General features: G+C 41.0%; 1 protein-coding gene across 2 annotated transcripts in view; it reads left to right on the forward strand.

Moving 5' to 3' along the window:
• Positions 1–300: 300 nt before the first annotated feature.
• Positions 301–14,269, forward strand: part of PTAR1 (protein prenyltransferase alpha subunit repeat containing 1) — a 35,501-nt gene continuing 21,532 nt past the window's right edge. For both annotated transcript variants that reach the window (XM_064735628.1, XM_064735627.1), the window contains exons 1-3: positions 301–419; positions 4,101–4,270; positions 11,020–11,086. In XM_064735628.1, the coding sequence (XP_064591698.1) occupies positions 334–419; positions 4,101–4,270; positions 11,020–11,086 (323 nt within the window). In that variant the 5' untranslated portion in view covers positions 301–333. The remainder of the gene's footprint in view (positions 420–4,100; positions 4,271–11,019; positions 11,087–14,269) is intronic.

The raw sequence follows: 14,269 nt of genomic DNA on the forward strand, positions 1-14,269 counted from the left end.
GCACGGTCAATGCTTTGTAATTATATTAATTTCTACTGACAAGCAAATACATAAGTTACGGCCCAGAATTAGAATCGCCTCTGCGCATTCCGCCTTGAAGACCAGCGCTCCCATGTCTGCGGGGAATCAAGAGAAGCTGTGCACACAATGCTTATCTTTTAAAGCTGCGCGGCCTACGCGACTGCCGACACAAGAATCGCAAGGAGCGATAACCCCGCGCCAGAAGGAGCGGGCACCGCTCCCGCCCCGCCCCGCCGGCCGCGCCCCGGCACCGCCCCGCGCCCGCCGCGGCCGCGCTGCCCCGGAAGCGCTCCCGCCGCCGCCTGCGGGAACATGGCCGAGTCGCCGGAGGAGGTGGCGGTGCTGGTGCAGCGGGTCGTGAAGGACATCCGCAACGCCTTCCACCGGAACCCACACATGTGAGTGCGGCCGCGGCCGGGCGGCGCGGAGGGAGCGCTGCCCGCGCTCCGGCCCGTGCGCGCTCCGCGGCCGCCGGCGGGCGGGGCGCGGGTCCCGGCGGGGCCGGCCGGAGCTGGGGCCGGGCCCGGGCCCAAGGTCACGCCGTGAGCGGCCGCGGGGACCGGCCGGGTCTCCTCCAAGCGGGAGGGCCGGCTCCGGGCGGCTGCGGTGGCACCCGTGCCTCCGTGCGGCAGGGCGCCGTGTCCCTGTCCTCGGTGCTCTCCGGTCGCCGCGGCTTTTCCTGGCTCGCTCCGGGAGCCTGAGCCTGGAGACCGGTCCGGCCGCGGCCGCAGCCCGGCGGCCACAAGCGCCCCGCCGGTAAAACGCACCGCGTCATGTGAACCAGCGAGGGCTCCGCGGTCTGGAAGCGATAGATATATTTTCAAGGAAAAGTTGCTAGTGACCTCTCTCTGAACTCGGTGTTTGGCAGCGTTAAACTCATCGCGCAGTCGGGCTGGGGCTGAGCCTGCTCGCGGGTGAGCCGGCCCTGCCGAGCCCCGCAGCAGGCAGCGGGTTCTCTGTCTGCCGGGAACAGAGCTCTGGCGCCGGTGGGAACAAAGCTCAGGATGGAAGCCTCCTGAATTGCACCTTTGCACAAACAGAGCAGTGTGGTGAATCCCACCTTCAAATCCATATCTGTTGGTAGAAGTACTAGTCATTTCATTGTGTGTTGTTTTGAGGAAGACAGAATGACTATGAAAATGCAAACCGCAGTAATTGGTTGTGAGAATCAGATTTATCCAGAACTCTGGGGGGCAGATGGTCTGTTTTATTTTTCAGTGTTTTTGACCAGCCTTGAGACCCTGTTTTAAGTGTCTCCCATACTGCTCTTTCCCAGAATGTATTTCCCCAGCCTTTAAGACACAAACTAGGGAAATACCTTTCAACCTATATGCAAGCTCTGTGTTGGTTATGGCAAATAAGTTAGCACACAATGAATAACAACTTCCTAATTTAAGTGAGGTGTATTTGTGTCAGTTGGAAACTGCAGTCTCTGAGGTAGTGGCCTATTAATCTGTTCCAGAAAGTGATAAACTAAACAATTGAATAGGAAAATTTTATGTCACCTAATTTATCCCTTTGCTTAACAAGAGAAGATTACAGTGACTACCCTCATGTTTCTCTAAATGTAGTAAGCAATTTGGGTGGGCGGCCAGGTTTTAAAATGCAGCATATGGACGCTGTTTAAAAAAAGGCTGCGTTTTGCCTTGAAGCTTCATTTTTAGGATGTGAAGCAGAATGTGCTGTAAAGGGCCAGTATTTATGAATGAATGTTCTGATTTTTTCATAGTTCCCACTCCTCTGCCAGAATGCTTTATTGGTAGCAAACTTAGAGATGATGTTTTTTAAGAATTTGCTGCTATTGCAATTTCCTTTCAGAGATGCAATCTCAGAGAAGAAAGTAGGCTGCAAGAGTTGTGTGTGCTGAGACTGATGCACTGTGACGTACTGCAGGTGAAAAAGCACAAGCTGCTGCTACTTTATCCCTCAAAGTAGAAAAAGTGACAGTCATGTCTCTAGGTTTCTGAAGTGGTTGAAACTACTTGAAATGGGACTCTTCAGGCCTGTGTAGGCTGTGGGCCCTTGCTGCGCTGCCTCTGTGCCTCAGGAGCAACAGGCTGTGGCTGTGCTGGCCAGGTCTTTTTGTGCATCTGCATCTTGTCGTCTGCTGCTGGCCAGCTGCAGTTCCTGAAAGGTGCTATCCTGAATTCAATGTGTTACAGATCCAGGTTTGAATTATTTTACATGGGAACTGCATAGCTTCACTGAAAATAAGGAATCTGCTGCATGCATGATGTTGCTGTTGACTTCCCATGCTTTTGTCCCATACTCACCTCTTTTCCATCGTTTATTGACCCTTGTCAATGGCTGCTTTTACACCTGCTGACTTGTCACCTTTGTGCAAACTGTGTCTGTGTGTCGTTTTGGCGTGTTCAAAGTAGTGTTGTGAAACTTAGCTCACCCAAGTCAGACTTCTTGCATTTGGTAATAAGTAAAGGTGTGGATGTTTGTTTTGTGGGGTTTTTTTCTCTCCTTGCTGTTTACCTTTAGTATACTGTTTGTGAGTTACAGCTGGTAAGTTCTTATGATAATTCACAGAGTTAGTTAGACAAGTAGTGTCTGATTGCATCTTCCTTGCTTTTGGAGACTTTAATGCCCCTGTATGCAAGGCCAGGCAACGTTTTACCAAGGACTTTTAGTATTCATAAAAGAAAGACCTAGTGATACGTACAAACTTCAGGCTATTAAGGTACTGTGTTGAAAGAAGCAGACTGGAATGTCATTTTAGGTTTAATCTTGCTTCTTGAAGAGCTTAGCTTGTGTTAAATAGAGCAGCACAGATAAGGATCTTGCTTTGATACCGATTTCTTGCTTTTAGTGGGGTAGGAGAATGCTTTTTTCTTCTCTCTCTTCTCAGCTGACTGGGGAAGTAAAAGGGACCCGAGTGCGTGTTTGGAGACAGAGCCATGTGATTTGCAAGTGTTTTACCTTGAATTCACCTTACCTGTGTTTTTTAGGGCTTGTGATATATGTTATGATGTATGGAAGATCAGATCGGTTTTCTGAATAGGCAAATACATTCTCAAACAAGCCCACTGTGTCACTTTTGATTACCTCAGTAATAGTCCAATGAGGACACAGAACTAAATCAGCACACTCAGAGTACCCAGTAATAAATTTTATTTAAGATAATTGAGTTGAGGTTTAGGAGCTGACACTTGCTGTGTATCTGTAAATCTTGTATTAAGAAGACTTAAGATGGAGAATTTGTTTTCTGACATCACAAGAAATCTTTTTTGTTCCTGTGTGAGATCTGAGGATTTCCCTCTTTAGCAACAATTTTTTCTATTGAATGGGGGAGTTGGTGGAGAAATGATGCATAATTGAAATCAAATAATGTTGCTTTATGCCTAAACAAATGTGAATCCTTGATGAGCTGTGTTTATTTCTAAGAAGTTGCCAAAACTGCTATTCAGCATGCTGGAAAAACCTGACAAAAAGTAAAATATGGTACGGCCCATTGAAACTGAATAGCTGAGTCTCTTCTGCTTTGTTTGCTGGTACAAATGCTCGTGTTTGTCGCTGTTATTTTCAAGGCTTACATTTCTCCTACAGAATTGTCGTCTAATCAGACTGGCCTCTGTGTTTCAAATCTTCCCCCTCCTATTGATCATGCTGCCTTGCACAGGACAATGAAAAATGGGACATATGGAAGTGAGCACATTCTTTTGTGTGATCCCTGGTGTCAGACCCCTGGTCACGCTGCTGCTGGGCACACCTGGGTAGCTTTTGGTCAGTCAGGTGCCTGTACTAGTTGGCATGTTTTGTTTCTCTTGCTGAAGCAGCAGTTACAGCTCTGTCACATATTTATTACAAAACCAGGAGTGCTTGTCTTGATTCTTCAGAGTTAAACTGCTTGGATGATAGTCTAAAAACAGAAAAAATGGGGTTTTCATCATTTAGGATCTTTGTGAAAATCAAATAAAACTATTCAAATTACAGGTTTCGGCAAAGACAAGGAAAAAAGGTGATGGAATGTTTGGTTGGGAAGCATTGTTAACCATTGCATTTCTGTATTGAGAAAAATAATTGTCACCTACTAGAAATAAGCTTAATTATATTTCTCTCTGTTTTTTAAGAGATGAAATTGGATTAATACCCTGCCCTGAAGCCAGATATAACCGGAGCCCTATTGTCCTGGTAGAAAACAAGCTTGGTGTGGAGAGCTGGTGTGTGAAGTTTCTCTTGCCATATGTCCACAATAAACTTCTCCTCTACAGACAGAGAAAACAGTGGCTGAACAAGGATGGTAAGTTCTGAGTTGGAGAAGAGTATATTATGTGATCTTTAGTGCACATTTTTTATTTATCGTAAAATAATTTAGTTTGGAAGAGAGGTTTAAGATCCAAGTCCACCCATAAACCTGACACTACCTAGTCCAGCACTAAACCATGTAGGAACATGTGCTGTGTTGTGTAAACACAAATGCTGTGTTTACATGCCTTCCAAAATACCTCTAGGGATGGTGACTATGCCATTTCCTGGATAACCTGTTTGAATTCTGGCAATGCTTTCAGTGAGGAAATTTTTCCTCATATCCAACCTAAACCTGTCCTGGTGCAGCCTGAGGCCGTTTTCTCTCATCGTGTTGTTTGTTACTTGTGAAGAGAGAATGACACTCACCTGGCTGCAGTCTCCTTTATATGTAGTTTTGAAGAACAGTAAGGTTCTCCCAAGCCCCCTTTTCTGCAGGCTAAACACCTCCAGCTCCCTCAGCTCCTCTTTATAAGACTTGTGCCCCAGTTGCCCTTCTCTGGGCTCACTGCAGCACCTTGATGTCTCAGTGAGTACATGGAGATGGTCACTGATGTGATCCTGCTGGCCACACTATTGTGATCCAAGCCAGGATGCCCTTGGCCTTCTTGACCACCTGGGGACATTGCTGGCTGGTGTTCAGCTGACTCTGGCCAGCACCCCTGGGTCCTTTTCCACCAAGCATCTTTCCCGCAAGCCTGGGTATTGCATGGCATTGCTGTGACCCAGGGGCAGGACCAGTCAGAACCTCATACAAGTGGCCTTGGCTCATCGATCCAGCTTGTCCAGATCCCCCTGCATAGCCTTCCTACCCTCCTGTAGATCACTCCCACCCACAAGTGGCATAATCCCCAGACTGACTGAGGGTGCACTCAATGCCTTTGTCTGGGTCGTTTACCCTTCCTAATGCCAGTTTAACCTGTTGTGGAAAAAACGGTGGTTACTGAGGGGAGCAGGCTTTGGATTGTGCATCTTAACTTAAACGAGTTTATTTTCATTTGAAAAAAAAATTTCTTTCTCTCTTGCCCAAACTGGAAAGGTTAGAGACAGACAACTTGAGTGAATTATTTGTGGAAGTGATGTTAGTTGATGCAGAAGGAATTTTCTGCTGCTTTCCTGAGTCAAAAGGAAAATGTGGTGATGTATGTATCTACTGTAAGAAATGAGTGCAATGTGTTTTAGATGCAGATGTACCAGAAATTATTAGTCCCTACAGCTTGGTAATTGTAAAGTTTTATTTCCTTTCTCATCTCTTTGTTTTGGTTTGGTTTTTAGTTTAACTTGCATGAAAAATTCTTTTGTATATGTTCTTTAAAAAAATTCAAAATAAAGAATTATGAACAGGTGTGCCATAGGAGGTACTTGACTGCTTAAAAGGGGTCCTGATCAGAGCAAGAATGAAAAAGAATAACTAGTTTATGAACAAGTGTTTTGTTTATTGTTGCAGTACCTTCTAAGTAGCAGTTGGAATAAAGAATGTTCTTATGCTGGGCTTCTAGTGTCTTATTTCTGGTGGGTTGGTTTTTTTTTTTTGTGTTGTTTTGTTTAGAGACTGTTTTCTAGTATCTTTTACCTGCTATGATATTTTTAATATCCCTCAGAAAGCAGGATATCTGTTGTGTTGAAGAGCACCCTGTGACCACTCACGGAGTTCAGATCTTTAGTATCTCACATGCAACTGGGTTTCAGTTTTGGATCGTTACCATATTTTTTCTGTTTACTTATAACTAACCTGTCCATAAAGCACTGTGTGTGTCCATTTTGCTTCAACATGTGTGGGATTGTCTTCCCCTGCTGGAGCATACCAAAAAGCCAGCCTTCGTTCAGTTGTGTTGATTGCAGCTAGAGCAAAGCCAATCTCCCTGGCTGCTTTATGAAATAGAGAGTTAAAGAATTATGTTTTAAATAGTGGGATTTTAGCATACATCTGGTGCAGACTCCAGCACCTTGTGATAACTAACATGGTGTTTTACTTGGTGTAACTGCTAGGTAAGTTTTTGGAGTAGGTCTGTGTAGATCAGGAGATGATGGTGGCCAGTAGCTTTTCTCCTTCAATACCTACTTTTCTTTAGTGTTTTATTGCTGTATTCTGCTTCACTTTAAGTGTATGAAGCCAGCTGAGCATGATGCTCAGTAAAGTGTAGACTATGGCACAGTTAGGTGGTGTTGGTCAGGTCTGTAAATGTGCACTTGAGCTTCTTTTGCCTTTGGAGATGATATAGAGAAAGGTCAGGGTCTTTAGAGGATCTTGGAGTGGGAGGATTCTTAAGGCAGAGAGTGTTGCCTGCTTTTATCTGCCTGATGGTGGGGTCTAGATTTGCTAAACATGTCTTGATTTCTTATTACAAATTATGTATGGATGTATAATGCAAGCATTTTGGAAAGAGTAGCATGAAATGGCAGGCAAGGCAGATGATGGCAAGAAGGAACCCATTTTCCTGGCCACGCAGTGTCTTCCAGTGCTAGCTGTAGACCTCGAGTGGTGTTAGAGTAACAGTGCACTGGCTTGATCCTTAGGATTAATTACCCTTCCGAAGAGTAGCTTAAAGTGAAGTGTTTTCACGTATTTCTAGGTTTGACTGACCCATTAACTGTGTTTTATTTTTGCCTAACAGATTGTGTATATTTGTGTCATTGTTTTTCCCAAATTCCTCCTAGAGGGTCCATGACATGTCATTATGTGGACTTTATAAATTTTACATTGCCCTTTACTTTTTAATTTGTTCATAATTTACTTTCTTGAATGTTTTTTATCATTACAGACATCTTTAAAATTACAGACTCTTCCTGGGGGGTGTGTATTGCTAACATAAGTAACTTCCATTTCTTCTTGGTCGTTATGGTTTGTGGTTGGACCTATTAAGACCAGGATGGTTTTGATCACTGCCACCAACCAGCTGCTGATTGATTCAGTTCTCATAGAAACTGGTGTTTGTGACATTCCAGATTTGAAATTTGTAATGCAGATGATTACAAAATTCAATAAACTGAATTTTAATACAGGGAATATAATTAATGTTGACTAACACATAACTAGATACAAACTTCAGCATTTAAAGAGTTGAACCTGCTAGCAATCTTAGCAACACCAGTGGTTCTCATTGCAGTGCTTTTAGAGATCTGAGGTAGGAGTTTGTGGTGTATATTGTTATTACACTACAGATCTTAAGCAGGGAAACTTCATTTTGGTCTCAAGTGTTATTGTAAGGTCTAAACATTGGAATTTCCACACAGAGAAAAACTTTTTGTTTCAAGCCAAAGTACAAGCATTGACATTTATATCATGTTTTTGGGTGTCTGAAGACAGCTAGTAGCCATTACCTGTGTGCTGGTGCCCTGCTTCAGTCACACCTGTGTGGGTGCTTTGTTGAGATGCTGTCACACCTGCTGATGCCACAGGGATGGTGTTTGCAGGCCTCTGCTTCCCTCACAGGTGAAGGGAACAACCTTTGTGCACAACCCTTCCCCTCAAAATGCACAGAAAACTCTGTCAGTGATTACTGCAGTAGCATGCATTTTAAACTAGTGCCTGCTTGGCTTTATTTCGAAAGTGAAACTCGATTCTGTTTTGTCTCTTTGTTTACATGTGAGAAGAGGTATCTACAGCATTTTCATGTCTGCTGAGGTTTTCTATAACCGCTGTAAAACACAGTCCGGTCCTTCATGTTAGAACCCTATTTGAAGGAGTTTAGTGTGTTTTAACATAATTGAGTTTCATATTTGATAAAAGGCTTGAGCAGAAACTGAACTGCAGTGGTGGAGAGAATTAAGGCAGAAGTCTTTCCCAGGTGGGCTTAGAGACTCATCTCTAAGGTGTTAGAAGTATGTATATTCTGTCAAGAGATGTTATGGTATTCTCTTAAGTATTCTCAAGGATTTTGCGCCAGATTGCTTTTGTAGATGAAGGTGCATGCCCAGATTTTGTCAGGGTAGTTGTTTTGTTTTGCATATAGTAAAGAAATAGATTTGTTTATTACTTCTTCAAAACTCAGTTGTATATTCTATTGAAGCTTGTTATAAGTGGCGGTTGCAGGTGTAGTCTCTACTCACCTCTTCTGTTTTGAGTCACTGTAAACCATTTAAATAGAACAGAGGAGAACAACAGGGTGCTGATTCAAGTGTCTGGTATTTTTTCTGACAGGATCCTGGAAGAAGGAGGTGCTTTGTAGTCATTCATTGATAGGTTAGTGACACAGATGTTTACTTATAGTTTCTTTTGGATTCTTGGAATCCAGTCATGACTGCTCCCCTTGCTATTATTTGAGTTCAGAAATCCCAATTTTACAATATGTTTTTATCTTTTCTCCTGTATTTTTTAAATTTATGCATGCATACTATATATTATACAAACTACTCGCAGAATATCTAAAAAACTGGTTACAGCCATATTTAAAGGTGTGCTAAAACGATATTGTTTGATTTGTCCTTTTGCAGTTAGGGATACCATAATATGCAAAAGGATGTGTTCAGTGTGAGCACCTATAATGCAATAGATTGCCTGAAATGTCTAGTAGAAAGAAATCTAGTAGAAAGTAATTTTAAATTGTAAATAAAAGATGCTGGGTTTTGTTGCTGACACAGGGAATAGTTGGCAAGTACTATCATTGTGTACGAGATATATTATAAGATTTCCTAATAAAAAGGGGCTCAGAGTTTAATAAATTGGACCATTTTTCTATTGAAAAATGGCATAGAGGTTACTAAATGGTGTCATTTCACATCTCTGGTTCAGAATCCACACTTCATAAGTCTTCATCTGTTACATCAAAGAATATTGATATGAAAGAACTGGGTTCTACTTGGAGATTTTCCTTTTATCCGCATCTTTCCTTTGATAATATTCAAGATGAAGTGAACCTCTGTGGTGAGAAAATGGACAAAATGCAAACAAGTTCTGTTTAAGTTGGACTTGATTGGGTGCTGTTACAGACCTTTGAGATTACCAGAACGGTCATATTAACTGGAAATCATGTATAAACAAGCTGTGTTGTTCTAAGTAGACTTTGAAAGGCTTTTCTGAGAAGTATTCAAAAAACTGAAATAGGCTATAATAAACTATTGCTTGATGTGCCTGTAACACAAGCAGTGCTAGTACCTAATAATTGCTAAAACCATTGTTGCAGGTAAAATGGAAAATGTACATAAAACAATCATAGCTCACAATTTTAACTTTACCTCCTTATAAAAATTATGTTTTTGTAAATGTTCAAAACTGATTTTTGAATATAAAATTGAAACAGTAGCCACAAAACACTTAGCAGATGTTTAATTTTATATATGTTTGATTTTGTGTATGTGAGTAATCCTGGTTATTTGAATTGGGATAGTCAGCTGCATAAAATTAAATGGGTGTTGAAATACTTTGCTGGTTCAGGAATTGGGTACACGAAGGAATAATATTTGTACATTCAGACATCAAATTAGAAAGAAGCTTTGTGTCTATGAAAAATATTTATTCCTTGGCAGCAAAGAGAGATTTAACTTGTGAATAGAAAGTTGAGTTCTTTCCTTGAAACACTTCTCAAAACATTACAGCTTAGTGCAAAGTCAACAGTACACCAAAGAATTCCCCACCACAGCCCCCATTACCCCTTGCATTATATGGTGGCTTATCATGTTCCTCTTAATGAAGAACATAATGAAAACCACAAAATTTCTTTGTTGGACATAAATCATTAATCAGACACACGGTAATATATGAAGGTATTTCACTTTTCAACCTACTTAGTTATTGACTCTTGTTTCAAGGATACCTCAAGCCAAGTCCCTTTGTGTTTTGAATTAATTTGTGTATTGTTACTGTGGAATTTCTTAACAGTTCGTTTATTTTGCAGTCATATTGACTGCACTAACCAGAGATCTGTTTCCGTGAGATACCATCCTTTTCTTTTTCCTTCAAGGAATGAAGTACCTCTTATTTGCTGGAAATCACCTGAAGTATGATCTAATTAGTATGTTAAACTCAGGATGATTAGGAGAGGATGTAGCCAAATTTAATTTACAATAAAAGATTGTATAGTCACATTCAGTTTTTATGACATAATTAAAAATAAGTGTAATACATAAATCTGCGGTATACAGTGCTTAAATGCAGGGATGCAAGCAAATGCTTTTGGTTTTGCTTTGGGTTGTTTATTGAATTAGTCTTGAAACTTCAGTCTGAGGCACTTCACAATGTGTTTAAAGTGTTTTCTGTACAGTTTAATAGGGAGTACTTTTGTAATCCTCATTCATAGCTGTGGTATTTCATTTTTTAGCTACAGGTTTTTTATAGTGTATCTATTTTTTGTAACAGTATGATATATGACAGCCATCTGCAGCTCAGACTTGTTCTAAAATAGTAGGGTATATTTTTATTTTATGTAGTATTTAAAAATTTTTGGATTTTATTTGAAGAATTCTCTGCTTCTTGTATATAGTGTGTGTGGTTAAAATCACTGAATACTCAAGGATTTTATATTATGATTTTTCCTTGTTCAGGGCATACTCAGTTCGTTATTTTAAATAATGAAAAGGGAGAATATGGCAGATCTTGCTCCCTCAAATTAACTATTAATAATTAATGCTCTCTCATTTCTGGAATAAGAGCAGTATTTTACAGAGGTACAGCAGCCCACAGCAGAAGGACTTTGAGGAATGAGAGGAGTAAGGGTCTGCAGAGATCTGTGCTTTGGGCACGCTGCACAAATCAGTGCTGTGTGCAAATCATTGCTAATCTTAATGTCTCTTGTTCCATTGTTTTAGAGCTGATAGATATCACGTGTACCCTGCTACTGCTGAACCCCGACTTCACCACAGCTTGGAATGTGAGGTATGTTGCACTCAGAAAATGCCATCGAAAGGCCCAGGCCTTACATGAGTCAGCTGAAAGCTTTGTTTCAAGTGGTTGTTAGTGACGCCAGCAAGAACTTGTCAACTAAGAAGTGCTTGAAGGAATGTTAAAAATCTCATCTTTCCTATGTGTTGCAGATAGTTTGAGACTGCCCTTTTTTGCTCTTGGTTTGTTTGTTTGGGGGTTTTTGTTCAGTTGGGATTTGTTTGTGGGTTTTGTTTTTTTTTTTTTTTTTGATGGGGGGTTTGTTTGTTTGTTTTTTGGGGTTTTTTTGTGGTTTTTTTTGGTTGTGGTTTTTTTAATCGAAGGCTGATGATTACAGTGCTGCATATTGATGGCATCTTTGCACCACATTTTCAGGGTGTGTAAGACCCACTGAACTACCATTCCTCTTTCCTCCTGCACTTAATGAGGGTAGTGCTCAGCTGATGTCTGCGGTGTGTATTCACTGTTCTCATTTTTACCACTCTTTGAGTTCTTTTGAGATTCCAGTTCAGTTTGCTGCCGCTACCATTGCAGGCTGTCAAGCTCGGTAGATACACTGCAAGATGGGGAGAAGGTGTCTACCCTTTTTTCAAACACATTTCCCCCCTCCCCTCTACCTTCTTGTACCTGTTGAGTTTAGCATAGCTTCATCATTGGTCAATCTTCAGAACTTGTCCAGGAGTCATAATGGAGGCGGAGCAGGATTTTACCTCCTTGCTCTTCAGGAGGTGCAGAAACAACCATTCCTTACAATTTTGTAATCTTACAGCTGTTTTGTAAATTTCAGAGTTGGAGGAATATTCTCTTTCTGCTGCCAAGGTAAGACTGGAGGCAGTTTATAAGAGCTATAGTTTCAGGAGGGTGGAGGGCTGACAAAAATGTGATGGTCTCTAGGAGTGCATTAATGGAGAACAGGATGTCTGTAGTTACGGTGCACTTCTCATGCTGTGTCTGTTTTTCTGCCCTAGTTACGACAAATTCAGCTTTTTCTTTTTTCTTCTTTCAATGCTGATACAGTTCTGAAGGATTCTGCTGTGTTCTTTCTGTCTCAGGTCTAAAAAAGGGGGATGAATGTGATCACAATGGGTTTAGTGTCATGAAAATATCTTAACTTAAATACCTATGAAGTTAAAATGGAATTAGGAGCTTGTATAAGTACAAGAGATGCTACAGTAATCTCATTTTATGGTACTTACAATTGATTTTTATTTTGTGGAATTTTTTTTTACTGCACATGCATTCATCCTTATCAGTCAGGCTTTTTTGTGCCTGACAACTGAAAGTGTTAACTTTTATGTGCATGAGGAAAGTAGTTCAAAGTAGAATTAAAAATGCTAAAGAATATGGACGAGGATTGTTTTCTCTTTCCTGATGTTTATAATTTACCAAAACATAGAAATTACTAGAGAAGTGGGCCTTACTCCCCGAATTGTTGACTAGTGATCTACCAGTCAGTCTGTCTTTGAAGCTCTGTTTGGCATCCAGAGAGCTCTTGTTACACAAGCCAGTCAGTGTCTGTGGAGGTTACCAGCAAGCCCATTCTAGCAGGGGAACTGCTTTGCTGAATCTGACCCTTCATTGTTCTAGGCCTCTGCTGGGGGTTTGCTCTTTTGAAAGGGAGGCACTTTTGTTATGTTGACATATATTTCAGCTTCTCTTTGAAATTACAGATCAAGCTAGCCAGATGTGTGGTGTAATAAGTCACAGAGTAGAGGACTGATTGTGTTCTGTACAGATGCTGGTGATAAATCCTTATCCTGAGGTAGTCCAAGCTGAGAACTAATTGTATGAGACTTGCACTCTGCTTGCAGAACATGATGGATCTGTTGTGGGATGATTGGTTTCTTGTTGCTCAGACAGTGTTTGTCATGCCAGGTTCATCTTGCGTTCTACATACACTAATTCGCTGCTTTATTTTGAGGGGCAAAAAAGCATTATAGACTCCTAAGTAGCCTAAAAATTAAGAAATGTTCTAGTTGTTTACTGAATAGCAGCCCTGCACACATTCTTGTAATTTACTGACTTTTTCATTGTTGGCTGGGATGATCTCTTTTTCATATGTTGAATTCTACTGAAAGTTTCAGAGATAGTGGTTGTCTCAGTAGCACTGAACTTGAAGATATAGGAAGAGAGAGAAAAGGAAATCCCCTCCTAGGAAGGGGTGCAGGACTTGGCAGAGGCGTGCCAGAAGACTTGAATGGTGTTGTGGAAGACAAGTGGGCATTTCAACTCAGCTGACAATCTTAGAAAGTTGTATCTGATTAATGAAGTGCAGGAGAACACAGAACTTTAGACATGTTGTCTAGGCCAACTAGGACTAGATGTTCTGCCTTGACTTTGTAGCTATTCTGAACAGTTGAAATGTGCCTACCACATACATCTGTTGTCTATTTATGTAAACTAGAAGTGGCTGGAAAGTGACCGAAGAGCAGGGACTATGACCTAAACCCTGACACCCTGAGTAAGAGGTTATTATGTGGCAGAGAAAGACTTGCTACAGAATAGATAGGTCACTTCCTAGGAACTGAGAGAGAAACCCCTGTTATACTGAATGGCATAAGAGATATCTCCAGTTGTTAATCCCAAATTCAGTTACCTTGTGTTTTTAGAATTTGAAAAGTCTTGCAAGTTAAAATGACCAAAATGTTAATGGAAGTGATTGTAAAGGAATTTTTATAAATGCCGTTGTTCTTCCTGTTATACTTCCTGGCATGTACAATTGATGAAAAGACATTAGGTAACAAGATACTCTGAAAAGTCACATTTTGCTTTCAGATATAAATGACTTCAAAGGTGTTAGCGTGAGGCAATAAAAATTACTAGAGATTATCTTTTATGGGAGCTATAATCCTTGAGGCTGAAGCATTATCTATGATCCACATGGCAAGAAAGTAAGCTAGAAATTATATATCCCAAGTTGGATGTTAGCTGAAAGAGCTCAGAAGAGGTTTATGTGGGAGTGTATGGTACTTCAGTCATACTAATGCTTGCAGTCCTTTGTGAATGGGAGAATCTCTCATTTGAGAATCATTACAGCTAAAAGCAGCTTTTCCACTACAGCAGTGAAGGTGGATCTTGTCTGTACTGTTCCTCAGCTTTGCAAAAGAGGAAGTTTAAGAGTGTATAAGTGTGAAGTTGTTACTTAGAATCTATGTTTTAATACAGAAAGAACACTTT

The sequence above is a fragment of the Zonotrichia leucophrys genome, chromosome Z (assembly GCF_028769735.1).
Source record: "Zonotrichia leucophrys gambelii isolate GWCS_2022_RI chromosome Z, RI_Zleu_2.0, whole genome shotgun sequence".
NCBI classification, from domain to species: Eukaryota; Metazoa; Chordata; class Aves; order Passeriformes; family Passerellidae; genus Zonotrichia; species Zonotrichia leucophrys.